Source organism: Cervus elaphus, chromosome 14, assembly GCF_910594005.1.
Source record: "Cervus elaphus chromosome 14, mCerEla1.1, whole genome shotgun sequence".
Lineage (NCBI taxonomy): Eukaryota > Metazoa > Chordata > Mammalia > Artiodactyla > Cervidae > Cervus > Cervus elaphus.
Window position 1 is genome coordinate 35,326,449 of NC_057828.1, and position 26,645 is coordinate 35,353,093.

Below are 26,645 nucleotides of genomic sequence, written 5' to 3' on the forward strand. Positions count from 1 at the left end.
GAGAACCTACTGAATAGCACAGGGAACCCTACTCAGTGCTCTGTGTGGCCTAGATGAGAAAGAAGAAAAGAGGGGATATAGGTATATATACAACTGATGGATTTTTCTGAACAGTAGAAACTAACACAACATTGCAAAGCAACTATACTCCAGTAAAAATTAATCTAAAAAAACAGAAACACAAGAACTGAATATTTGGATTTGGGACCTGTAAATATCTCATGACTGGAGCCATGAGAATAGTGAAAAGAGTAGAATATAAAAAGAAGACACCCTAGGACAGAGACTTGGGAAATGTCAAAAATTTAGGAGGTAGAAAGAAGAGAAAGAGCCAACAAAGGACCCTGAAAAGTCTTTGGAAACATAATCAAAGATAGTATACCTCTTTATTGTTCCTGTTCTTTATTTAAATGCTGCTTCGGTTTTTCTGATACTCTTTACCGAATTGCTCTTAGTTCTATCAAAGAGTCAGCTCTCATTTTGCTTTTATTTCTTATTCTTCATTACTTTATGATTATTCTGTTAGTATCTCTTTTAACATCCTATGCAAATTTTGTAGGAACATCATAACCTCATGTTGCATTCAGTAACACAAGGAAAATGTAAATCCCGTGTTGCTTCTAGTTATGAAGAATCTATAATGGCTGAGGATTTTAGATTAGCTTTCTGATATGGGAATTTAGTATTCTTAGACAAAAATATCTTAATGTAAATCATATTTTGATATTATTTTGAAGTCTTAAATTGTATATTAGGGAGTCATTGACATTGAAATTTTTGACAATTTCACACTTTGAAGAAGCTTGTGTTAAAGAATCTCTACCAACTTCTAAAATGGCAGTCTAAGATTATATTCTTAGTCTTTGTATGGTATTCATGGCCTATACTTTAGTTATATATGTATTTGATAAATGTAGATTAAATGCTGACTATGTCCAAAGCCAAATATTGCTTGAGAACTAAGGAGTGACATAAAAATGAATGACTGAAGCTGAATTAAAACCTTTTATTTCTAAAAATGATTATAGTTTTCCATTTTAACTGCTACTTTACTCACTATCGTCCATATTTAGGTTGAAAATAGTATTGAACTAAATAATAACATAGATATAAGAAAATACAATGAACTTCTGATTTTTCTCATACATACTACTTTGATGCATACTTTGAAATGTTAATTCTTTCAGAAGCAAGTATTTTGGTGTTTCTGCTTTTCTGGCTTCCTAAGCACAGGCTTAAAACACTTTTTAGATAATCCAGTACTGAACTCTCCCCTCAAACGATTTGCATTCTACCAGGGGAGAGGCATACATAACTTGAAATAGAATGAAAAAGAGTGAGGCCAGAAGTCCAGTGCTGAGTGTTAACTAAATATAGAGTTGCCAGTCTGAGAGTTCCAAATATGAACATAACTATTATGATCTGAGCCAATCTAAAAGTTCTAGTCAGAGGTGTGATTTATTCTGTATGAATCTTAGGATAAAAGACCTGGGTACTGGGAACTATAGGATCATCCCTACAGATATTCAGAAATCCGCTGATTGTTTTGTGTTTCCATTCTGACAGTGTGTCAGAGGATCCTGGATTCTTCCTAGTGATGTATTCCTTATACCTAATAATAACCAGAATTCATTAAAATTGTATAACTGCTTATTTTCTATGACATGTTTGCTTTTCTTCCTACCCAGTGGTATGTTGGGAGTTGACATGTACCAGCTTAGAATAGCCAGTTGATAAATATCGAGAATTTTGTGAGCTGGTTGTTGAAAACAGACATTTTTTAAAATTACATTATATAAACTTATAATTAAACCAGGAACATTAAAATCAAGAATAGAAAATACTCAAAACTCATCACTCTTTGATAATGTTGTTAAATTTTACTCTTCTCTGTACTTTTGAGGATACTTATATATTTTGAAGTTGGAAATACTGAATGTTTTGCTTCTGCACATCTTCTATCGATAAATCTAATAATACATATATGTATTATATTATACATCTATAATTTCTCAAGATAGCTGATTATTAAACATTTACCAGCATGTATCATTCCTAACAATAAGAGTAAAATCAAATAAAACTTGCTTTATCAAATTCAGATTTAAAAATAGATTTCCTTTATTTTATTTTCCTCCTTGTTTCCCTGTCCTTTTTTCCTCTTTTCCTCCCATCTTACTTCCTCCTCTGTTATTTTCTGTTTCTCTCATCCTTTCTTCATAGTGACTAGTATGTACTATATGAAACTGAGAAATCTAGAAAACACCTGAATTTCAGATTGTGTCAGGTAACAGTTGAATAAGAGTACCTTCAGAAATGGGGTGAGGGTATTTTTTAATTTTTAATTTATATTGAAACTTGTATAGCAGATTCCATTGCAGTGATATTTCATATATTAACTTTCTCACTTCTGTAAAAATTCATTTGAAACATGAAAGCAATTTATTGGTTTCTGTTAGCAATGCTCTCTAAATTTTTTTTTCTAACCAGTTATGTAGTCTTTTCAGAATTTATGTTGACAAGGGTGCGTTTTGATTAAAGTCATTCTAAAATAATTTTGGTTTGAGAATTGACTATAGCTACTATTTATTGTGCTAGGTACTTGTCATTTCTAAATACTTAGCATTTAGAAATAACACGTACCCTAACAGTAATCTTCCATGCTGGTATTATTATTCCCACTATACAGATGAGAAAACTGAGCTTAAGTAATTTTTCATTGTCATACATCTCATAAGTTCTAGAGTTGCTTGCCTAGTTCTGGTTTGTCCCCAAAACTTGTGCTTTTTTCAGCTACCATACTGTCCCAAGGCAAATTCTTATTAATAGTGAATTAGGAAGACTAGATCTTCTACAAAAGCTTTTTATTTTTATGGCTATTTATCACAAGAACTATTTACACACAGAAAGTTACATTTCACAAAAGCTTTGTAGTTATGCATTCAGCTTATGCAAATGTTCTATAATCATTTAATTTTATTTCTGTTCTCACAGCCTTGGTGGAGGACCAGATGATGCAAAAGAAATTATGAGACACAGTTTCTTTTCTGGAGTAAACTGGCAAGATGTGTATGATAAAAAGGTAGGTTATCTTCATGACATTGTATTTTTACTCTTTTAACTGAATATTGAACTTCTTAGCACAAAACATTATTGATAGTTTTTGCATCTGAAATGCATTTTGAAATTTTATTCAATGTGATCAGTTTTTCTCTTTGTTATCACAGTAATTAGTTAGTCTACTTCTCATCATTTAATTAATTCAGAAAAAATAAAGGCACCAATGTCATGTTATTCTTCAGGAAAACTAGCAAAACAATCACAATTTTGAAACTTTGTCTCTATAACCTTTCATTTTAAAGTGAACTCTTCATGTTTATTTATACAGTTCCTTATTTTTAAAAGGAATTTAAAGCAGTCTAGTTTTAATATGTAACAAAATAATACATTTATTTGTCTTCTTTGGGGCTTCTCTTTTACTTGAAATAGAACTTTAAGACTTACAAGATGGACGCTACAAATCATATAATTTTATTTTTACTCTAATCTCTACTTGTTTCTAATACTGCAGTGTTTACTTAAGTTTAGGAATAGGAAATTATTGTCTATTTTATCTTTTAAATTTTTTTAATTTTGTTTTTACTACTTCAGATATTGTTAGTAGAGTCAATGATTTTGATATTTTGATTTTCAAATGCTCATATGAAAATTTTACTATGAAATTTTTATGTTATTCAGCATTTGCTTATAATTCTTATCTAGTCAGTTTATGTACTCAGTCCTTCCATTTCAGTTTATTCTAGGTTTTCATGTTTTTCTCTGAAATGTATTAATTAGCAACGTTTATGCAGTGTCTTAATTTGTGCTAAATACTCTGTTAATACCTAAAGCAAAGATAAAATGATATCATAGAGTTATGAGGAAGTAAGACAAGTGTACCATTTTTGTATTATGTTACAGTAATAGGGAATATGGTGATTTTAAGCATTTCTTGTAACTAGGTGTTTAAAATAGAGGCACCATGTTATGGTACCTCTACTCAAACTTCTATTAAATTTACATTTCTTGAGTTCTTACCATGTATAAAGCACTGAGGTAAGTATTGGATCCTTCTCAAACCTTGTGAGAAGTTTGTGATCATTCTTAAGTATCCTCAGTGTTTATTAACTTCAGGCAGACAGTTATATATCTACTTTATAATACTGATGAAATTCTTTATGAGTGGCATCTGTATATAGCCCCTAAAGCACCACTTGCTGTTTATCATGTCAGTGCACGGCAAAAGAACCTAGAAATAATATATGATCAAAGGTTTCCTTTGGCACACAAAGTTATAAGCCACAACTAAATGTTCCTTTGGTATATACTCTGTCCAAAGAGGACTCCACCACCAACAACAACAACAAAACAGAAAGAAAAATTTCCTTAAGAGCAAAATGTGGGGCACTGGTATGGCACTGCTAACTTCAAAGAAGGGGCAAAATATGGATTTTCTTCAGTCCTATTCAGAGTCAGATACGCTACTAAGATTGTAGTTTGGCATCACCTAAGGCAGGCACTGAGAACCCAGCCAGCACACAGTGAAGAAACAAGGCTTATCCTGTCTCTGCCCCATGGGCTCACATGCCCAGAGTGAAGGGACTGTTAAGATACCCAGGCAGCTCCCTTGTGGTGAATGAAACTGGAGAAGCCAGCAAGAAGGGCAGGACAAGGAGCTGCCAAAACAGAGCTTTAGATGATGTATGTGAAGAAATGAATTTAAGTTGTTAGAGTTTAGATAAAAATAGTTGCTGCTGAATTTGAGCAAAAATGCTAAGTATCCTGCATAAAGAAGCACAACCACAAAAATCACAAAGTTTCTATTAGTTGACACTTGCTACAGGTTTGCTCGGGGGTGTGGGTGGTGTCCTGGATGTCATACGGCACTGATGTTTTTAGCCATCTTCATACACCTGAGGAAGAACAATGTCATAGCAGCATGCTTAAATTTTGACACTCTTTCTCAAAGGTGGTGGAAATATGATTGGGTTTATTTGGGTTTGTATTGTGTTACAACAAACAAGGAATTAATTATAGGAATGCTAATACAGTAGCTATTTTCATGAATTTACTTGTGTTTTCAAACATTTTTGAGGGGTCTTATATCTTTAAAATACTTAACTTATTCTTCATCTCTCAGGTCAGGTACTTTTCAGTTTTACTAATGTGCTTTGGGAGAATTGCTGTTTTTATAGATTTATGACATGATTATTGGCCATTTTCCTATTGATATGTATCATGGTAAACTCTCCAGATGAAGGTATGTGTGAAGATACTGGTATGTTTAGCGGAAGGGCTTCCCCAGTGGCTCAGTGGTAAAGAATCCGCATGCCAGTGCAGAAGATGCAGGAGACGCAGGTTTGAGCTCTGGGTTGGGAAGATCCCCTGGGGGAAGAAATAGCACTCCATGCCAGTATTCCTGCCTGGAAAATCCCATGACCAGGGGGGCTGACAAAGAGTCAGACAGGACTGAGCGCCTGAGCATGAGCACTTCTAGGGGAAACTGAAACCTCTTCCTAGGGAAAGTTAAAAAGTATCATCATGGACCACTCCTAATAACTCCGTACTGGAAGGTGGGGGTACTCATCCTAGATGAGATGGCTGCTTCTCTCTTGTGTGGAAATGGACAAGTAGTTCTACAGGAAATTATGATCATTGAAGTGTCTTCAGTCTTTCAGATTCTCTGGTAGGGTGTTTTATATGAATTTATCTAGGTAAATTTCTATATGTTTTATACTCAGTTTGTCAACTTTATACACACAAGTCTGCTGGGAGTTCCCTGTGAGACTGTGTTCAATTTATAGAAGAATCTGGGGAGGATTGGCATTTGAAAAATGCTGACCTCTTTACTTATTTAGGCCTTCTTTAATTGCTCTCAGTAATGTTTCATAAATTTCAATGTTCTTATTCATATTTTCTTACATTTATCCATAAGTATTTCATGTCTTCTGATGTGAATGCTACTTTAAAATTTTATTTTCATATTGTTTGCTACCAGTAGAAATAGGATTGATTTTTGTTTGTGGATCTTGTATCCTACAATATTAGTTTTGGTAGTTTTTTTGTACATGATGTAGGGTTATCTAAATAGATGACCATTTTTATATAAATAAAAAGCTTTACTTCATTTTCAATCTGTATGTATTTTATTTCTTTTCCTTTATTATATTGGCTAGGACCTTTCTACAATGTGGAATAGAAATGATGAAAGTTAACATCCTGGTTTTGTTTCTAAGGAGAGAAAACATTGTTTACCATTAAATATGACATTAATCACATCTAACACTGAAATATTCGTTACGAAATATCATTCTCCAGTAAAAAGAATCAAAGTTATTTGGAGAAGTAGTTGATCTCACAGCTGGGATGGGGAAGGTAAAAGAAGAGTCCAAGAAATTTTGTGGTGCCAGAAAGTAAAAAAAACCAAGGAAGGTAGATGGAAAGGTTCTTGTTAATAGAACACAGGAACCAACCTTGTGGTGAAAGCTGGAACAATTTCAGTAGCAAAACAAATATTGTATGTGACCCAAAGAATGAGATCCATGTCCATTAGTCTGTACTGAGAAATTCTTGATTGAACAAATAGATAAAATGTTGAGAAGAGACATGTCTTCATTAAAGAAGTAGTAGTATTGTTGCTCAATCATGTCTGACTCTTTAAGACCTCATGGACTATATCCTGCCAAGCTGCTCTATCCATGGGATTCTCCAGGCAAGAATACCGGAGCGGGTTGCCATTCCTTTTTCCAGGGGATCTTCCTGACCCAGGAACTGAACCCAGGTCTCCCATATTGCAGACAGATTCTTTGTCACCTGAGCCACCAGGGAAGTCCCATCTTCATTATAGGTAAATTCCAATTAATAAATGTAGAAGGAATCAGGGAAATAGAAAATTATCATTAAGAACCTCAGAATAAAAATTGCTATATGCAATTCACCAATGAATGCTAAATATAGTGGGTAAAAGTCAAGAAACAGAATATTTGCATGTCCACATCTCTCTCTCTCAAAATATATATTTACAAAGATTAAAAGAGTAATTTTAGAGTTTAAAAAAAACCCTTGGCAGACGTTGCAAAATCATTGTAACCCATACTATGATAGCAAGAGAAGGCTATATCACTTTTGTAGTATTCTTTTTTTTTTTCTTCTGTAGTATTCTTCAAAATGAATAACCTCAGTATGATCATGAGAAAACCTGAAGAAACCTGCATGGAGAGATATATACCTCAAAATAATTGGTCAGATAGGTTTAAAGGTATCGGCTTCATGAAAGGCAAAGAATAATTGTGGAACTTTCACAAACTGAAGAGACTAAGGTGGCATGACTAAATGTAGTATGAAGTTCTAGATTGGATCTTGGAATAGAAAAGGGCCCAGTAGGTAGCTGATGAAAAAGTGAAAGTGTCAGTTGCTCAGTCATATCCAGCCCTATGTGACCCCATGGACGTAGCCCGCCAGGCTCCTCTGTCCATGGAATTCTTCAAGCAAGAATACTGCAGTGGGTAACCATTCCCCTCTCCAGCGCGTCTTCCCCATCCAGGGTTGAACGTTGAGTCTCCTGCATTCCAGGCAGATTCTTCACTGTCTGAGGCTCCAGGGAAGTTTTGCTTAACTTGTTTTTATCTCTTTCTGAAGTATATGTGCTACGATCTTTGAAGAGTGGCTACAGTAATTCCTGTCTCATCTACATCCCTCACTGAATCATCTCCCTCATCTACCTGTTCCCTGCGTGTAACAGGTATTATCTGCTTCCTCCTTGTTATCATCAATCAGCTGAGGACGAAATTCATACATTTTACAACCACTGAAAACTAGTGCCTACCCTGTTTTGAAGTCCTTCTTTCCATTTCTTGCTCAAGTTTATCCATCTTTTCTTGTCTTTTCCTTCCATATAAAGAAAGATTCTGGAGTTATTTTGGCAGTATTTGGACCTAGGGCCGAACACTCTGTTAGATCTTTTAATGACATTTTCTGTTCATTCTCTTCTTTCTTTAAAAAAAGATAGACGACACAGTATAAATCCAGGAGGAAGTGTGTCATGATGCATGCAGATATCTCCCCCTCCATGGCATACCCAAAGCCAGCCATGTTTGTTGTTTCTAGTAGTTCAAGAAAGTATTTGAACACTCTCAATTGTGGAGTTTTTCTTTTCTGCCTTATTGTGCTTCTTACTCACTGCTTCTGGTTTTTTCTCATCCTAATTATCTATAGTATATTTTTCAAGTTCTTCACTGCTTGCGTCACATTTTCTCACTGCAGTCAAGTCATGAGAGAACTTATACTTTAGTGTTCTGCCCGTGCATGTACCACAGATTGACGATCTGTACCTTTACTTAGTTTTTGAGCAGCAACTACAGGTTTGAATAGCTCATTTAGCTCTTGTAATTTTTACTGCTTGTCATCTGGTAATCTTTTTCTACTCCACCTTTTGGCTTCTCCAAGTCTTAGCAGGTTTGGGGGAGGAAGTCTTAGCAGGTTTGGGGGAGGCAAAGGGTGGATTATGGAGACAGCTGGCACTAGCCAGACTTTTTAGCACAGCTAGACAACATCATGGGGTCTATATCCATGGTAGGAAGAGAAGGAGGAACACACAGGCTTAATCACTGTACCATACTTTGACTTTTCCCTTATTCATTAGATAATATATGACCTCTAATGGAATATGCAGCCAATTTTTATTTAATTCAATTATTAACATAGTTGGGTTTAAATCTGCCATCTTGCAACTTTATTCCTTTTTTATCTACCTTCTTTTGAATATTTTTGTTTTGATTTTATCTCAGCTATTGTCTCATTAGCTATTCTCCTTTGTTTTTTTGTCTTGAGGTTGTTTCAGAGTTTTCTGTATATATGTTTCACTTACCACACTGTGCCTTCAATTAATATTATAACCATATCACTTTGAATAGCATATTCCTGTTTCCCCTTCCATTCTTCATTTTCATATATTCTACTTTCACATGTTATATACCATCAGAATATATCATAATTCTGTTTAGCTTTAGACAATTATATTTTAATGTGCTAAAAATGCTTTTTATTTACTACTAATAGCATTCTCCATTGCTTTATGGAGATCCATGCTCCCATCGGGTATCTTTTTCTTTGTTTGGTGAATAGTATTAAAGTTACACTGGCACTTTTCATGACTGAATCATGACTTACTATTTTCTGATTGAAAAATTCAGCATGAAAAATTTGGTGATTGATGGCAGTTATGCCACTGTTAGTGATTGTTGTTGTTTTCTTAAGTAAAGCAAGGTTAGACAAGTACAACATGAACACTCAACAGAGAAAAGAAAGAGGCTAAACAGATGCATCTAGGTAGCTTCACATTGATGTTCTCCTTATCCTACTCAAATGGTAGTCCAGTCTAAGACTTCAGATCAGAGAAAAATGAGCCACAAATATCTACCAAATGTTCTGAGAGTTTAACTTTAAAATTACTCTCTTCTGTTGATTGTAAGGCATTGCACTGAGGATATAAAAGAACACAGACAGCTGTCAAAACCACGTTAGCTATGGTATGAAATGCAAATGGTTTGAGCTTTAAAACCCTCAAGTGGGTTAAAAACAAAATGTAACTGGATGTTCTGTATAAGAATCTCACCTAAAACAGAATTACACAGAAAAATGGATAAAATAAGAGGATAAACAGAGGTGTAACAGTCAAATGTCACAAGAAATGAACAGACAGTAGTAATTTTGAGCTCAGTAGAGTGCAACATATAAACATTAAATGTGAGAAGTCATTTTTGGCACAATGAGCAATAGTATGATCTTCATGTAAAAATTAAAATTTTTGCACCGATAGGATTTGTGTACACAAAACACTATTATAAATGCCAGAAGGCCTGATAGAACACAATTTCTGTTTAATGTGGCAGAGGTTCATGAATTTTCTTGATCTTTTCAAAAAACCAGCTTGTGATCTTGGTGATTTTCTCTATCAGTTTTTAAAATTTATGAATTTCTACCCTCATTTTTATTTATTTCCTTATTATTTCAGATTTTATTTGCTCTTCTATTTCTGGCTTCCTAAACTGGAAGCATAGATGATTGCTTATAGAGCTTTCTTTTTGAATGTGTGATTAAGCGCTGTAAGTTTTCCTATATAGACCTTTTTTACTGCATTCCACAAACTTTGATGAGTTGTATTTGTTTTTGTTTACTTAAAAATATATTTAAAATTTTCTTGAAATGTCTTATTTGACCCATGTGTTGTTTGAAACTATATTGTTTGATCTCTGCTGCTGCTGCTGCTAAGTCGCTTCAGTCGTGTCCGACTCTGTGCGACCCCATAGACAGCAGCCCACCAGGCTCCTCCGTCCCTGGGAATCTCCAGGCAAGAACACTGGAGTGGGCTGCCATTTCCTTCTCCAATGCATGAAAGTGAAAAGTGAAAGTGAAGTCGCTCAGTCGTGTCCGACTCTTAGCGACCCCATGGACTGCAGCCTACCAGGCTCCTCCATCCATGGGATTTTCCAGGCAAGAGTACTGGAGTGGTTTGCCATTGCCTTCTCTGATTTGATCTCTATTTGGAATTTTTCCAGATATATTTATCTTACTGATTGCCAGTTTAATTTTTTTGTGCTCTGAGAACATACGTTTATATGATTTCTGTTCTTTTAAATTTAAGATGTGTTTTATGACCTGGAATATGGTTTCTCTTGGTAAATGTTCTGTGAGCTTAAGTAGAATATGTATTCTGCTATTGTTGGAGGAGGTAGTCTATAAATATCAACTCAATCCAGTTGGCTGATGGTGCTTTTCAGTCCTTACTAATTTTCTGCCTTTTGAATCTGTCAATTACTGATAAAGGGATGTTAAAAGTCTCCAACTATCATAGTGAATTAAATCTATTTCTCCTTACAGTTCTGTCAGTTTTTGGCTATTGTATTTTGAAACTCTCTCATTAGATGCATACACATTAAGCATTGTTATATCTTTCTGGAGGATTAACCCCTTTATCATCATGTAATGTTTCTTTTTCTATGATAACTTTCAATCCTCTGAAGTCGGTTCTGTCTGAAATTAATATGGCTATTCCAGCTTTCTTTTGATAAGTGTTACCATGGTTTCACCTTAACTTTTTTTTTTAACCTACAATTAATACAGTATTAGATCACATTAGTTTGTTTTATTTTTAATCAAAGTATAGTTAATTTACAATATCCTGTTAGGTGTATAGCACAGTGATTCAGTTGTACATATATGTATATTTTTCTTTGTATTCAGATTCTCTTCCCTTATAAGTTATTACAAGATACGGTGTATAGTTCCCTGTGCTATACAGTAGATCCTTCTTCGTTATCTAGTTTATATATAGCAGTGTGTATGCTAATGCCAACCTCATAATTTCTCTCTCTCCCTACTGCTTCTCCCCTTTGGTAACTCTGTTTGTTTTCTATGTCTGTGTGTCTTCTTTCCGTTTGGAAATAAGTTCATTTGTATCTTTTTTTAGGTTTTTCATATAAGCGATATCATATGATATTTATCTTTAACTGTCTAGCTTATTTCACTTAGTGTGATAATCTCTAGGTCCATCTATGTTGCTGCAAATGGCGTTATTTTATGTCTGAGCAATATTCTGTTGTATATATGTATACTACATCTTTTTTGTCCATTCATCTGTCAGTGGACATTCAGGTTGCTTCCATATCTTGGATACTGTAAATGGTGATGCTATGAAAAGTGGAGTGCGTGTACCTTTTTAAATTGTGATTTTCCCCAGATATATGCCCAGGAGTGGGATTGCAGAATCATATGTAGTTCTATTTTTAGTTTTTCAAGAAACCTCCATACTGTTCTGCACAGTGGTTGTACCATTTTACATCCCTGCCAACAGTGAGGGAGGGTGCCTTCCCCCCGCCCACAACCTCTCTAGCATTTATTATTTGTAGACTTTTGATGATGGCCATTCTGATCAATGTGAGGTGACACCTCATTGTGGTTTTGAGTCAGATTTCTCTAATAATTAGCGATGTTGAGCATCTTTTCATGTGCCTTTTGGCCATTTGTACATCTTCCTTGGACAGTTACATGTAAAAGAATGAAATTAGAACATTCTCTAACTCCATACACAAAAATAAACTCAAAATGTATTAGAGACCTAAATGTAAGACCAAATGATCTGTAGTATGGTGCCTAGCAGTAATTTTGGAATACTGTTCTTGCTTCAAGTATTTCTTCTGCGCCTATTTGTCCCTCCTCTTCTCTTAGTCCCATTACATGTACATTACATCTTTTATAGTTGTCTCAGAATGCTTGGATATTCTGTTCTTTTTTATTCTTGTTTCTCTTTGTATTTCAGTTTTGAAAGTTTCTATTAACATTTCTTCAAGCTCATCAATTATTTCCTTGACTGTGTTCTGACTATTGGTGAACCTATCAAAGACAAAGGCATTCTGTGTTGGTGTTTTTGATTGCTAGCATTTCCTTTGATGCTTTCTTAGAGATTCCATTTATCTACTTATATTACTCACCTATTCTTGCTCGTAGTTCACTTTTTCTACTAAAGCCTTTAGTATAGTAATCATAGCTGCTTCAAATTCCTGGTCTCTTAATTCCAACATCTCTCTCTCTCTCTCTGTCATATCTGAGGCTTGCTTTGTATCTTGAAAATATACATTTTTATCCCTTTAGTATGTCTTGTAATTTTTTTGTTGAAAGTCAGACATTATGTGCTGAGTAAAAGAAATTGAGCAATTGAGGTAAATAGGTCTTTAGTGGAGGTGTTACGTGTATCTCACTAGTTTACCAGATTTGAACATACTCACTAGTTTTAGTGCCATTTTTTTTAAGGTGATAATCTATATAATATAGATGATTGTGTCATCTGTTTCCAACTTGCATGCCTTTTATCTCTTTTTTTTCTTGCCTCCTTGCATTGACTAAGATTGCTGGAACAATGTTGTATAGAGATGGTGAGAATAGACATTTAATTATTACTAATTTGGGGGAGATAGTATTTGCATTTCCCCTTCTGATTATGATAATAGCTATAGGTTTTTTTATGCTTGCTGTCTCTCAGGTTAAAATTATCTGCTGTTTATTTCCTGAGCACTTTTGTTATGAACAGATGCTGGATTTTGTCAGATACATTTTTCTGCATTCATAGAGATAATTGTGTAATGTTTTTACTTTAGTTTATTAATATAGTGAATCACATAGATTTTCAAATATTACACCTATATTGCATGCCTAGAATAAACTTCTAAACAATGATGGCATATTATCTTTTTTATATATTGCTCGATTTTTGTTAGTATTTTTATTTTAGGATTTTGCATTGATATTCATAGGGAGCATTGGGCTATACATTTCATGTACTATCTGGTTTTAGAATCAGGATAATAATGCTAGACACTGAAAATAAATGGTGTTCCTTTTTTATTTTATGGAAAAGTTTGCATAGAGTTACTATATTTTCTCTTTCAGTGTTGATAGAATGTCCTGTGAAGTCATCTGAGCCTAGACTAAAGAAATTCAATTTATTCAGTGTATGTTCAGCATTTCTAATCTGTTTCTTTCCAAAAAGATTTTGTAGTTTATATGTGTTTCAAAGAATTTTAATACTTTATCTAATTATTGAATTCATTGACACTGAGTTGAGGGATTATTTGCTTTATTTTTCTATTCGTTTTACCTTGTTTTATAAATTAGCTCTTCCTTTTAGCCAGTTACATTGAAAACTTAATATATTTGAATCCTTTCTTCTTTTATAATATGATCTTGTAGTGCTATATTTTTACTACCTCTCAGCATTGCTATAGCTGCATCATGTAAGTTTTTTTGGTCATATTATGATTTAATTTTTATTTCAAGATGCTTTTTAATTTTCCTTATGATACCTTCTTTTACTCTATAGATTATTGAAGTACGTTGTTTGATTTACAATATTTGGAGATTTGTTAACTATTTTTCTGTTTAAGTTTCTAGTCTAATTCTGTTGTTAAGGAACATACTTTTATAATTTTAAATACTTTAACTTTTTTAGGTTTATTTTATGAAAAAATATGATTTATGTTGATGAGTGTTTCATATACATTGAAAAAATGTGTTTCTTGTTATATACAGTGTTCTATAAATGTCAATTAGATCAAGTGGGTTAATAGTTTTAAGTGTTCTACATCCTTACTGATTGTTTAACTGCTTGCTTTTATCAGTTAATAAGAGAGGATAAGTAAAATCCTGAACTATAATTGTGGTATTGACTAATTCTCTTTCAGTTCTATCACTTTTGCTTTAAACTTGCAGTTCTGTTCTTAGGTGCACCCAGTTTTAAGACTGTTATAACTTCTTTAAGTGTTACAACTTCTTTCATCACCTCATCTAGGTTAGCAAGCTTTTTGCATAAAGATTAGAGTGGCTGTACATGAAATAGAAAATATAAAATAGAGAAAGTCAGTAAAACCAAAAATAGTTGATTGTTTGAGAAGATCATAATTGACAAATTTTTACCTAGATTGGCTAAGAAAATGAGAAAAAATATTAAAATCACAGGTGGAAAACATTAATACTGATTTTACAGAAATAAAAAGGATTGTTAAGAGGATAGTGTGAACAGCTATATACTAATAAAGTGGATAAACCTGTATGTAGTGGAACAATTCCTAGAAACATACAAACTGCCAAAATGACTCAGGTAGAAGTGTGTGCGTTAGTCACTCAGTCATGTTCAACCCTGCAACTCCATGGACCTCAGCCCACTGGGCTCCTCTGCTCTGACCATCGGATTCTCCAGGCTAGAGTACTGGAGTGGGTCGCCACGCCGTTCTCCAGGGGATCTTCCCAACCCAGGGATCGACGCTGGGTCTCCTGCATTGCAGGCATATTCTTTACCAGCTGAGCTACATGGGAAGCCCCCCAAGTAGCAGTAGAAAATTTGGATAGCCCTAAACAGGACTGATAGGGATAAAGTAAACCGAGAACTCCAATAAAGAAAGGCCCACTCAAGATCAGATGGCTTCACTAGAGAATTATTCAAACATTGAAAGGAGAAATGATGCCACCCCTTCTCAGATTCTTCAAAGAAACTGAAGAGTAGTGAATGCTTGCTGACTCTGTTAGGACAGCATTACCCTAATTCCAAAGTTAGGCAGACACACATGAACAAAACTCCACAGCAGCATCCCCAGTTAATTCCCACGAAAGTACTAGCAAACCAGTCAGTGGCATATTAAAGGGATTATACATCCTGATGAAGTGAGTTTTATTCCAGGAATGCAAAAATTCAACATACTAAAATCAATCAATGGAATACCCTACTTTAATAGAATAAAATAGAAAATGTGATCTCCATTGGTACAGAAAAAACTTTTGACAAAGTTCAACACCCCTTTCATGGTAAAAGAACCAAAACAAAATTATATTTAGAAAACTAGAAATAGAAAGAGACTTCCTCATCACAATATAAACCATTTGTGAACCCACAGGTCACACACTCAAATGATGAAAGTCTGAAAGCTTTTCCCCAAGGATAAGGAAGAAGACAAGGATGCCTACTTTCAGCATATCAACATATCAACAAAAAGCTGCTCTTCTTTTCAACATAATACTAGAAATTGTTGTCAGAGTATTTAGAAATAACAGGCAATAAAATGCAGTCAAATGGAAAAGGAGGTAGTAAAACTACTTCTGTTAACAGATGTAGAAAACACGAAGGAATACACACAAACACCAAAAAACTCTTAAAGCTAATAAAATCACGCACAAAATATATTTCTGTACATTAGATAAAAACACATGAAAAGCAATTTAAGAAAATTCCACGTTAAATAGCGTCATAAAGAAGAAAATATTTAGGGTTAAATTTAGTTATTATATAATAATGTGTATTATTCTGTTTAACAACATAGGAATTATTAAAGTCCATCTGGTCTAATGCATCATTTTAAGCCTTACTGATTTTCTGTCTGGATGATCTGTCCATTGATGTAAGTGGTATGTTAAAGTCCACCTCTATTACTGTGTTCCTGGCAATTTCTACTTCTATATCCATTAATATTTGCCTTATATATTGGGCTTCCCTGATAGCTCAGTTGGTAAAGAATCTGCCTGCAGTGCAGGAGACCCCGGTTCGATTCCTGGGTCAGGAAGATCTGCTGGAGAAAAGATAGGCTACCCACTCCAGTATTTTTGGGCTTCCCTTGTGGCTCAGCTGGTAAAGAATCTGCCTGCAATGCTTGAGACCTAGGTTCGATCCCTGGGTTGGAAAGATCCCCTGGAGAAGGGAAAGGCTACCCACTTCAGTATTCTGTCCTGGAGAATTCCATGGACTGTATAGTCCATGGGGTCACAAAGAGTCGGACATGATTGAGCAACTTTCACTATATATGTATTCACTATTGAAGGCCTCCTATATTGGGTGCATACATATATATTTACAATTACTGTATCTTCTTGGGTTGATTCCTTGATCATTGTGTAATGTCCTTTGTCTCTGGCATTTGTCTTTAAAGTCTGTTTTGTCTAGGTATTTGTACTCCAGCTTTCTGTTGAGTTTCATGTTCATGCAATACCTTTTCCAGTCCCCTCATTTTCTGTCCGTGTCGTTACATCTGAAGTGAGTCTCTGTAGGCTGCATATATATATATATATATATATATATATGTATGGGTCTTGTTTTTGTATCTGTTCAGTCACTCTCTGTCTTTTGAATTAAGCATTTAGTCTATTTACATTTAAGATAATTATCAATAAATATATTCTTTTTGCTGTTTTCTAAAATTGTTTTGGGGTTGTTTGTGTAGGTCTCCCCACCCCCCGCCCTTCTTGTTTTGTTCTCATGCTTTGATACTATATTTAGGGTTAGGTCTGGATTTATTTTTTGTATGTGTATCTCTTACAGATTGTTTGTGGTTATCAGGAGATTACTACCGTATATATACATATATAATTGTTTTAAGTTGCTGATCTCTGACTTTCAAATGTACTTTAATAATCCTGCATTTGTACTCTCCTCCCCTCATGATTACTGTTTTTGATACCATATTTTACATCTAAATGTTGTATATATCTATTAACTGCTTATGGTGGATAAAATGGCTTTACCACTTTTGTCTTTTAATCTTTCCACTAGCTTTACACGTGGACATTATCCTTTCTTTACTCTGTAGGGTTGGCCAAAAAGTTCGTTTTTGGTGTTTCAATGCAGATGTTTTATAGTTCAGTTAAAATGCATTAATAAGTGATCCTCCAAACATATCTTTGTCCTTCTTAAGGAATACATGCAGACCTTGTTTTATTGCACTTCACTTTATTGTTCTTCACAGGTAATACATGTTTTTGAAAATTGAAGGTTTGTGGCAACCCTGTGCCTATCAAGTCTATCAGTGCCACTTTTCCAAAAACATTTACTCACCTCATGTATCTATCACATTTTGATAATTCTTAAAATATTTCAGACTCTTTCATTATTGTATTTATTATGGTGATCTGTGGTCAGTGATCTTTAACATTACTACTTTAGTTGTTTGGAGGCTCCATGAGCCACACTTAATGGATGCGCAGTAGATGTTGTGTGTGTTCTGACTGCATCACAGACTGGGCATTCCACCATTTTTCTCCCTCTTCTCGGGTCTCCTTATTCCCTGAGATACAACATTATCTGAAGAAGGCTGATTGATAACCCTACAGCGGCCTCCCAGTGTTCAAGGGAAAGGAAGAATTGCATGTCTCCCAGTTTAAATCAAAAGCTAGAAATGATTAAGTTTAGTGAAGAAGGCATGTTGCAAACCAAGACAAGCCCAAAACGAGGCTGCTTCTCCAGTTAGCCAAGTTGTAAATGCAAAGGAGAAGTTCTTGAAGAAAATTAAAACTACTACTCCAATGAATACAGAAATGATAAGAATGCAAAACATTATTGCTAATGTAGATAAAGTTTGAATTGTCTGGATAGAAGATCAAAGCAGCCACAGCGTTCCCATAGGCCACAGCCTAATCTGGCACCACGCCCTGACACTTGGATTCTTTGAAGGCCAACAGAGGTAAGGAAGGTTCTGAAGAAAATCTTGAAACTGGATGTTGCTTCACAAGGTTTAAGGAAAGAAACTGTCTCCATACATAACGTAAAAGTTCAAAGTGAAAGAGCAAGTACTATGTAAGAAGCTGCAGCAAATTATCCAGCTAAGATAATTAATAAAGGTGGCTATAGTAAACAACAGATTTTCAATGAAGTTAAAACAGCCTTCTTAAAAAAAAAAAAAAAAAAAAACAGCCTTCTTTTGGAAGAAGATGCCATCTAGGACTTCCATAGCTAGAGAGGAGAAGTCAGTGCCTGGCTTCAAAGCTTCAAAGGACAGACTGACTCTTTTGAGTCAGGGGCTAATGCAGCTAGTGGGGCTTCCCAGGTGGCTCGGTGGTAAAAAATCTGCCTGCCAGTGCAGGAGACACAGGAGTCGTGGGTTCGATCCCTGGGCCAGGAAGATCCCCTGGAAGAGGAAATTGGTAACCCACTCCAGTATTCTTGGCTGGAGAATCCCATGGACAGAGGAGCTAGATGGGCTGTAGTCCATGGGGTCACAAAGAGGCAGACACAATTGAGTGACTGAGCACGCATGTACAGTGCAGCTGGTGACTTTAAATTGAAGCCAGTGTTCATTTTATCATTCCAAACATCCTAAGGCTCTTAAGAATTATACTAAGTCTACTCTGCCTATGCTTTAAAAATGGAGCAGCAAAGCCTGTATGACAGCACATCTGTTTACAACATAGTTTACTGAATATTCTAAGCCCACTGTTGAGACCTACTGCTCAGATAAAAAGATTCCTTTCAAAATGTTACTACTGCTCATTACCATGCACCTAGTCATCTAGTGGGAATGCACAGCAAGGTTAATATTTTCCTGCCTGCTAAGACAGTCTGCTAATTCCAGTCTGTTTTAGTTTGCTGATCCCTAAAATGTCGATGTTCACTCTTGCCATCTCCTGTTTGACCACTTCCAATTTGCCTTGATTCATGGACCTAACATTCCAGGTTCCTATGCAATATTGCTCTTCACAGCATCAGACTTTACTTCCATCACCAGTTATATCCACAACTGGGTATTGTTTTTGCTTTGGCTCCATCTCTTCATTCTTTCTGGAGTTATTTCTCCACTGATCTTCAGTAGCATATTGGGCACCTACTGACCTGGGGAGTTCATCTTTCAGTGTCCTATCTTTTTGCTTTTAAATGCTGGACTGGATGAAGCACAAGCTGGAATCAAGATTGCCGGGAGAAATATCAGTAACCTCAGATATGCAGATGACACAACACTTATGGCAGAAAGCGAAGAACTAAAGAACCTCTTGATGAAAGGGAAAGAGGAGAGTGAAAAAGTTGGCTTAAAACTCAACATTTAAAAAACTAAGATCATGGAATCTGGTTCCATCACTTCATGGTAAATAGATGGGGAAACAATGGAAACAGTGACAGACTTCATTTTGGGATGCTCCAAAATCACGATGATAACTGCAGCCATGAAATTAAAAGATGCTTGCTCCTTGGAAGACAAGTTATGACCAAACTAGACAGCATATTAAAAAGCAGAGGGATAATTTTACCAACAAAGGTCCGTCTAGTCAAAGCTATGGTTTTTCTGGTAGTCATGTATAGATGTGAGAGTTGGACTATAAAGAAAGTCGAGCACCAAAGAATTGATGCTTTTGAACTGTGGTGTTGGAGAAGATTCTTGAGAGTCCCTTGGACAGCAAGGAGATACTACCAGTCTATCCTAAAGGAAATCAGTCCTGAATATTCATTGGAACGACTGATGCAGAGGTTGAAACTCTCAATACTTTGGCCACCTGATGCGAAGAACTGACTCATTTGAAAAGACCCTGATGCTGGGAAAGATTGAAGACAGGAGGAGAAGGGGACGACAGAGGATGAGATGGTTGGATGGCATCACCGACTCAGTGGACATGAGTTTGAGTAAACTCTGGGAGTTGGTGATGGACAGGGAGGCCTGGTGTGCTGCCATCCATGGGGTTGCGAAGAGTCGGACACGACTGAGTGACTGAATTGAAGACACATCCATTATGAAGCCCTTGAATTAAGGAATCATTTCAATTTTCAAGTCTTATTAGTTAAATTCATTTTTTTTAAGGCCACAGTTGCTGTACAGATTTCTCTGTTGGACCTGGGCAAAGTAAGTTGAAAGCCTTCTGGAAAAGATTCACCATTCTAGATGCTATTAACAACATATCATGAAGAAGTTAAAAGTTCATCATTAATAGGAGTTTGGAAGAAGTTAATTCCAGCCTTCATGGATGACTTTGAGAAGTTCCAGACTTCCATGGAAGAAGTAACTGCAGATGTGCTGAAAATAGAAAGAAACCTAGAATTAAAAGTGGAACCTGAAGATAGGACTGAATTGCTGTAACCTCATTTTAAAACTTGAACTCGTGAGGAGTTACTTCTTGTGGATGAACAAAGAAAGTCATTTCTTGAGATGGAGTTTACTCTTATCTCAGAAAGATCCTATGAAGATTGTTGAAATGAAAACATAGTGTTTAGAATGTTGCATAAATGTGATTGATAAAGCAGCAGTAAGATTTGAGAGGATTGTTTCCAATTTTGAAAGAAAATCTACTGTGGGTAAAATACTGTCAAACAGCATTGCGTGCTACAGAGAAATAATTTGTGAAAAGAAGAGTCAATTGATGCAGCAAGCTTCATAGTTGTTTTAAGGAATTGCCACCCCATTCTTCAGCAACCACCACACTGATCAGTCAGCAGCAGACATAAGTCCGCATGGATACAAAAGCCTCTACCAGCAAAAAGATTAGAACTCGCTGAAGGTTAGATGATACTTAATATTTTTTTAGCAATGTCATTTAGACATAATACTGTTGCACACATTATAGACTACAGTATAGTGAAAACACAACTTTTATATGCCCTGGGAAACCAAAAAGTTCTCGTGACTCTCCTTACTGTTCTTTTAGCTTTATTGCGGTGGTCTGTTCCAGAGTCAGTAATATCTCCAAAATATGCCTGTGGAGTCATTCAGATCATTTAAAGTTCTGTTTAACTAAAAACTTCCCAGGTTAGGTGGTACTGCTGCTTCTTATTTCTTTTAATTTTACCATTCTGCTGTTTAACTGCTAGTGTACATCTACAAGGGGAAGCTTGAATATATAACTTAGGAAAGACAAGTATGTGTTCACCTGTGGCCTCTCTCATAGATGCTGCCCTCTCTGCCTCTCTTCTGCAAAGTAAAGACTATATCTTTTCATCCTCAGCTTTTAAATCCGCTACTTACCTTCATTTCTCACCAAAACTTCGTCCCCATCAACCTAGGAGTTCTCTTATCACTGCCTCTTTTCTAGGGAGTTGATCTGGTGTGATAATGAGAGAGAGTGGTTGTCATTACAGGAACTTGAGCAAAGGAGCTAGGTTCTTGGTCATCCTCATAGAAATATAAATGAATTTTTCTATGAACGTATTATGATTAATGGTTGGTAGCCTTATTAACATTGCTTTCCTGTATTTTAGGTTTAAAAGACTTTAATATTACTGCCTGGGAGCCACATTGTATAGGATTTTTTAATTTGCTTTTGTTTTCTGTCTGTTGAAATAAGTCTTAGGTTTCCCCAGTGTACATATAGGCTGGTTTATAAGTTGAGAATTGCCTATATATATAAAATTTCTCCCCAATTTACATACTCATTTAACTTTTGCCCATGTTCTTGAACATTTCTAATCAGAAATAGTAATGAGTGGCTGCCACACTGCTGCTGCCAGACAATACCTATGGAATCTCCTAGAGGAGGGATAAAGAATACATTGTTTCAGCAGGTTCTCAGTGAACCCTGAATTTATATTGCATGCAATTTGCCCGCCATCACTATCACAGAAGCATCCAGTAAGTCCCTTTTCATTTCACTAATGAGAACACTCACCTTATAAGCAGCTCTTTTCCAAGTATTACTGAAATCTTCAAATATGCCTTGTACCTGTGGATGCTTGTGAAATAGTATCACCTATCCACAGACCTACAGTCAAAAGCCCTTCTAAGTTCCAGGTGTATTAATTAAATATTTAATGTGTGTTATAGCTAAAATAGTCATTTTGTTGGGGTCAATTCATGATAGAATAATTGTATATTAGTGTGATATATACCTTGGATCCCTTGGTGCATTTTTTTTTATGAGATCAAAGTGAACATTATGGACATGAATTACTATTGTTTAGTAATTTTGAAAAAATGAAAAATAGTTCTTGAGTTTCTGGTCATCTGTAAGGATAATTGGCATGGGAAAGCTTGGCAGATAATATAATTAAATCTTGTTAGTTTTGTCTGAAATAAATCCTCTTTCCATATTCCCATTTTTCCAATACCTGTATATATTGGAATACACAGACGTGCACACACACACACTCACAAACCATAAAACCAGTTTTTCAGAAGAATTAGAGATTAAATAAATCAGAATCCTTGCCTAATTTTAGTTACTCTCTTGAGTTATTTTAGAGGTGGAGCTGCAGTACCAGATTAGTGCCTATGGCAAATCTGAACATTCAACAGTTGACAGTTTTTACTATCAGAGTCTGTGTTCCCAGTACTTTTGATCCATGTATGTCATTACAGAATGGTGTATGAGATAACCACAGCATTTATTTAATTAAAATGGCAATTAAAGTTCCATAATCTATGTCAAGTTTAAGTCAGCAAAAATAAGACTAGGAGCTGATTGTGGCTCAAGATCATGAATTCCTTATTGCAAAATTCAGATTTAAATTGAAGAAAGTAGGGAAAACCACTAGGCCATTCTAGATTCAAGGGATTAGATCTGATAGACAGTGTGCCTGAAGAACTATGGGCGGAGGTTTGTAACATTGTACAGGAGGTGGTGACCCAACCCATCCCCAAGAAAAAGAAATGCAACAAGGCAAGATGGTTGTCTGAGGAGGCCTTATTCGCTGGATTTAGAAAACACAGAGGAATCAGAGATCAAATTGCCAACATCTATTGGATCATAGAAAATATAAGCAAATTCCAGAAAAACATCTATTTCTGCTTCATTGACTACCCTAAAGCCTTTGACTGTGTAGATCACAACAAACCATGGAAAATTCTTCAAGAGATGGGAATACAAGACCATCTTACCTGCCTCCTGAGAAACTTGTATGCAGGTCAGAAAGCAACAGTTAGAACCGGATATGGAACAACAGACTGGTTCCAAATTGAGAAAGTAGTATGTCAAGGCTGTATATTGTCACCCTGATTGTTTAACTTATATGCAGAGTACATCATGTGAAATGCTGGGCTGGATGAATCACAAGCTCGAATCAAGATTGCTGGGAAAAATATCAGTAACTTCAGATATGCAGTTGATACCACTCTAATGGCAGAAAGCAAAGAGGAGCTAAAGAGTCTGTTTAGAAGGTGAAAAAGAAGAGTGAAAAAGCTGGCTTGAAACTCAACATTCATAAAATGAAGATCATGGCATCCAGTCCCGTCACTTCATGGCAAATAGATGGGAGGAGAATGGAAACAGGGACAGATTTTATTTTCTTAGGATCCCGAAATCACTGCGGATGGTGACTGCAGCCATGAAATTAAGACGCTTGCTCCTCGAAAGAAAAACAGTGACCTACCTAGACAGCATATTAAAAAGCAGAGCCATTACTTTGCCAGCAAAGGTCCGTCTAGTCAAAGCTATGGTTTTTCCAGTAGTCATGTATGGATAATGAGAGTTGGGAGTATAAGGAATGGTGAGTGCCAAGGAATTGATGCTTTCGAACTGTGGTGCTGGAGAAGACTTGAGAGTCGCTTGGACAGCAAGGAGATCAAACCAGTCACTCCTAAAGGAAATCAATCCTGAATATTCATTGGAAGGACTAATGCTAAAGCTGAAGCTCCAATACTTTGGCTACTTAATGTGAAGAACTGACTCACTGGAAAAGACCCTAATGCTAGGAAAGATTGAGGGCAGGAGGAGAAGGGGGCGACAGAGAATGAGATGGTTGGATGGCATCATCGATTCAATGAACCTTAGTTTGAGCAGACTCCAGAAAATAGTGAAGGACAGGGAAGCCTGGCATGCTGCAGTCCATGGGGGGGCAAGGAGTAGGACATGACTGAGTGACTAAACAACAACAAAAATTACCCAGCAGTAAAACGGATGAGCTGTCAATACATGCAGTGATGTGGATGAGTGTCAAAATAACCTAATGCTAAGTGAAAACAACCAGATGAAGAATACATACTATTCGATTCCAAATACATAAAAATCGAGAAGATATAAGCAAATCGTTCATGACAGAAAGCAGACCAGCTGTTGCCTACAGGTGAATGGAAGAGCTGAGGGGATTATACAGGGTTATGAGAAAACATCTGTAAGTGATGGGTGAGTTCATCATCTTTATTGCATGGGTGTATACATATGTCAAAACATAAAATCGTATACTTTTTTGTATAGCCTTATCTTAAGATATATTTATAATTTATGTCAGCCATACCTCAATAAATCTTTTTTATAAGGACTTGCTCTCATGGAACTTATATTTTATTGGGGAGGAGACACAATTATGATGACAATAAACCTGTATTTTTTCTGTGTGTATATATAGGTAGATATGGATCAGTTGTTAAAAAGTTTTTTGAAGAGAAAGCAGTGTGAGGATAGAAAGTGGGGAGGGGAGGGCAGGTTTTGAGAGAGGTGGTCAGGTAATGTGATATGATATTTGAATAGAGACTAGTTTGAGCTCCCTGTAGTATTGTGAAAACTGCATAAAGTTTGTTTCAGTTTTTTTTTAAAGTTTCAGGTGACCATTCTCTCTCTCATCTAAAAAGATAACATCTTTCTCTTAACCATGAAGGCAGATTTAAGTTTCTGCCATCAGAAGGAAACAGATGGGAAGGGTGGGCAGAGATAAGCAAAACCTACTCCGCATTCTCAATAGAAGCCATTTCTGCTCTAAGAATTTCTTGTGCTTAATTTCTTATTAGAAGGGTGAGACCTATTTTTGGAACATTTGTAGAATAGTGAATCAGAAAGTTACAACCAAAATCCCTGTCTCCTGGTTTTCTGCAAGAGAGGCAGTTATCCATTTTCTTGAAGGAAAACCCCAAATTCTGCAGTCACTATCACCATTGGTGTTCTTATGTGTATGTCTATGATGCCAGAGGGATTTGCAAAATCATGCTCTCATGGGACTTTTATTTTGTTGCGGAGGAGGTGTAATGGTGATGAATGTGTGTATGTGTCAGGTGTTGAAAAGTATTTTGAAGGAGGATAAAGCAGTGTGAGGTTGTACTTCGGAATGAATGGAAGAGGGAAGATTTCCATCAGTGGTGTGAACTGCTTGCTTGTGTCCAGTCATCCTAATTGAGCTGCTGGAAATATGTTATCTTAGCAACAGTTGATCAGTGCAACCTGAATTTGATTCAGTCCCCCCAAGAAAGAGTGCTTGCTAGTGATAGAGACTTTAGAATATCTATATATTGGGGGCATAGAGAAAAAATGTTCAAAAGAAAAAAATTTCAAATGCTTTATAGCATGTGCTATAAACTGAAATGCGTTCCTTTATTTTGAAAACATGCTTTTAACTTTGCTTACCCCTTGGTTTTTTAAAGCATAGTCCCTCTAGAGAATAATTTAAAGATCTTTGTCTTACTGTTTAACATAAATTTGGTGACAGTAAGTGTGGAAAGTGCATTGAGTGATGCCAGTTGGGTATTCGTTTCTGTAAAATTTTTATAAAACATACTAATTTCTGTCATTCTGTTTTTCATTTTCTCTCTTCATGGTATTCATCAGAACATCAGAATGAATACCACCATTCATCAGAGTGGTATTCATCAGAGTATGCTCTGGGGCTGGGCTCCCTGTGTTAAACCTGTGCACTCTCACCTGTGAGGCTGGGAGCCCTGAGAAGCAGGAACCCCCTCCTGGCTCCAGTCCCACGGGCCAGTGGGGGCTACCGATGCAGAGGTTCACATGACTCAGGCGTCTGTAACCCTCAGCAGCCCAGGACTTTTCCCCCACCGCGTGCCTGCTGCGGGTTGGAGGCAAATGAGTCCAGTTCTCTGAACCCTTAGAGTAGTTCCTCCTGATCTTTTGGATCCTGGCTCCCTTTGAGGAGCCGATCAAATCTATGAACAGAACGTTTGCGCATCACTTCAGGGGCTGCTACAAGGCCCTCTTCAGTGCAGGGACAGATAGTAAGACCCATCTTAGGTTAGCAGAGTTACAGGTCTTTGCCAGGTACAGAGGCAGTGCTCTATTTGTGACCTAGGTAATATCTGTGTTATTAAGTTGCATTTTTAATAATAACCTGTTAAACCAGGCACCAGGAAGAGCTAGAGAAAGCCAGCAAGTACTTTTCCTCTAGCAGGAAGACCTTATGTTCTGTGACAGCAGTCCAGATCCATTGGTTTTGTATGTACTTTCCTAGGAAAAAATATTGGGACAGACTTTTCAATATTCTCTTCCCATTCTTTTCTTTGGTTTTCATTTGTTCTATTTCACATAACTCCTCAAATGTTAAATAGAACAACCAAGTATCTACTCTTCTCTGTTTAGACTTAACCATGAAGCCAAATACCTTGACCATGAAGCCAAAGACACATCTGCCTTGTACAGTGACAGAGAAGTCTAACCTCATA

The 26,645-nt window shown here is 36.1% G+C and overlaps 1 protein-coding gene and 1 pseudogene across 3 annotated transcripts in view; one reads left to right on the top strand and one right to left on the bottom strand.

Moving 5' to 3' along the window:
• The window catches only part of AKT3 (AKT serine/threonine kinase 3), a 272,806-nt gene that overhangs the window by 232,972 nt on the left and 13,189 nt on the right, over positions 1-26,645 (top strand). For all 3 annotated transcript variants that reach the window (XM_043924030.1, XM_043924029.1, XM_043924031.1), the window contains one exon: positions 2,995-3,082. In XM_043924030.1, the coding sequence (XP_043779965.1) occupies positions 2,995-3,082 (88 nt within the window). The remainder of the gene's footprint in view (positions 1-2,994; positions 3,083-26,645) is intronic.
• LOC122708019 lies at positions 4,935-26,609 on the bottom strand (annotated as a pseudogene).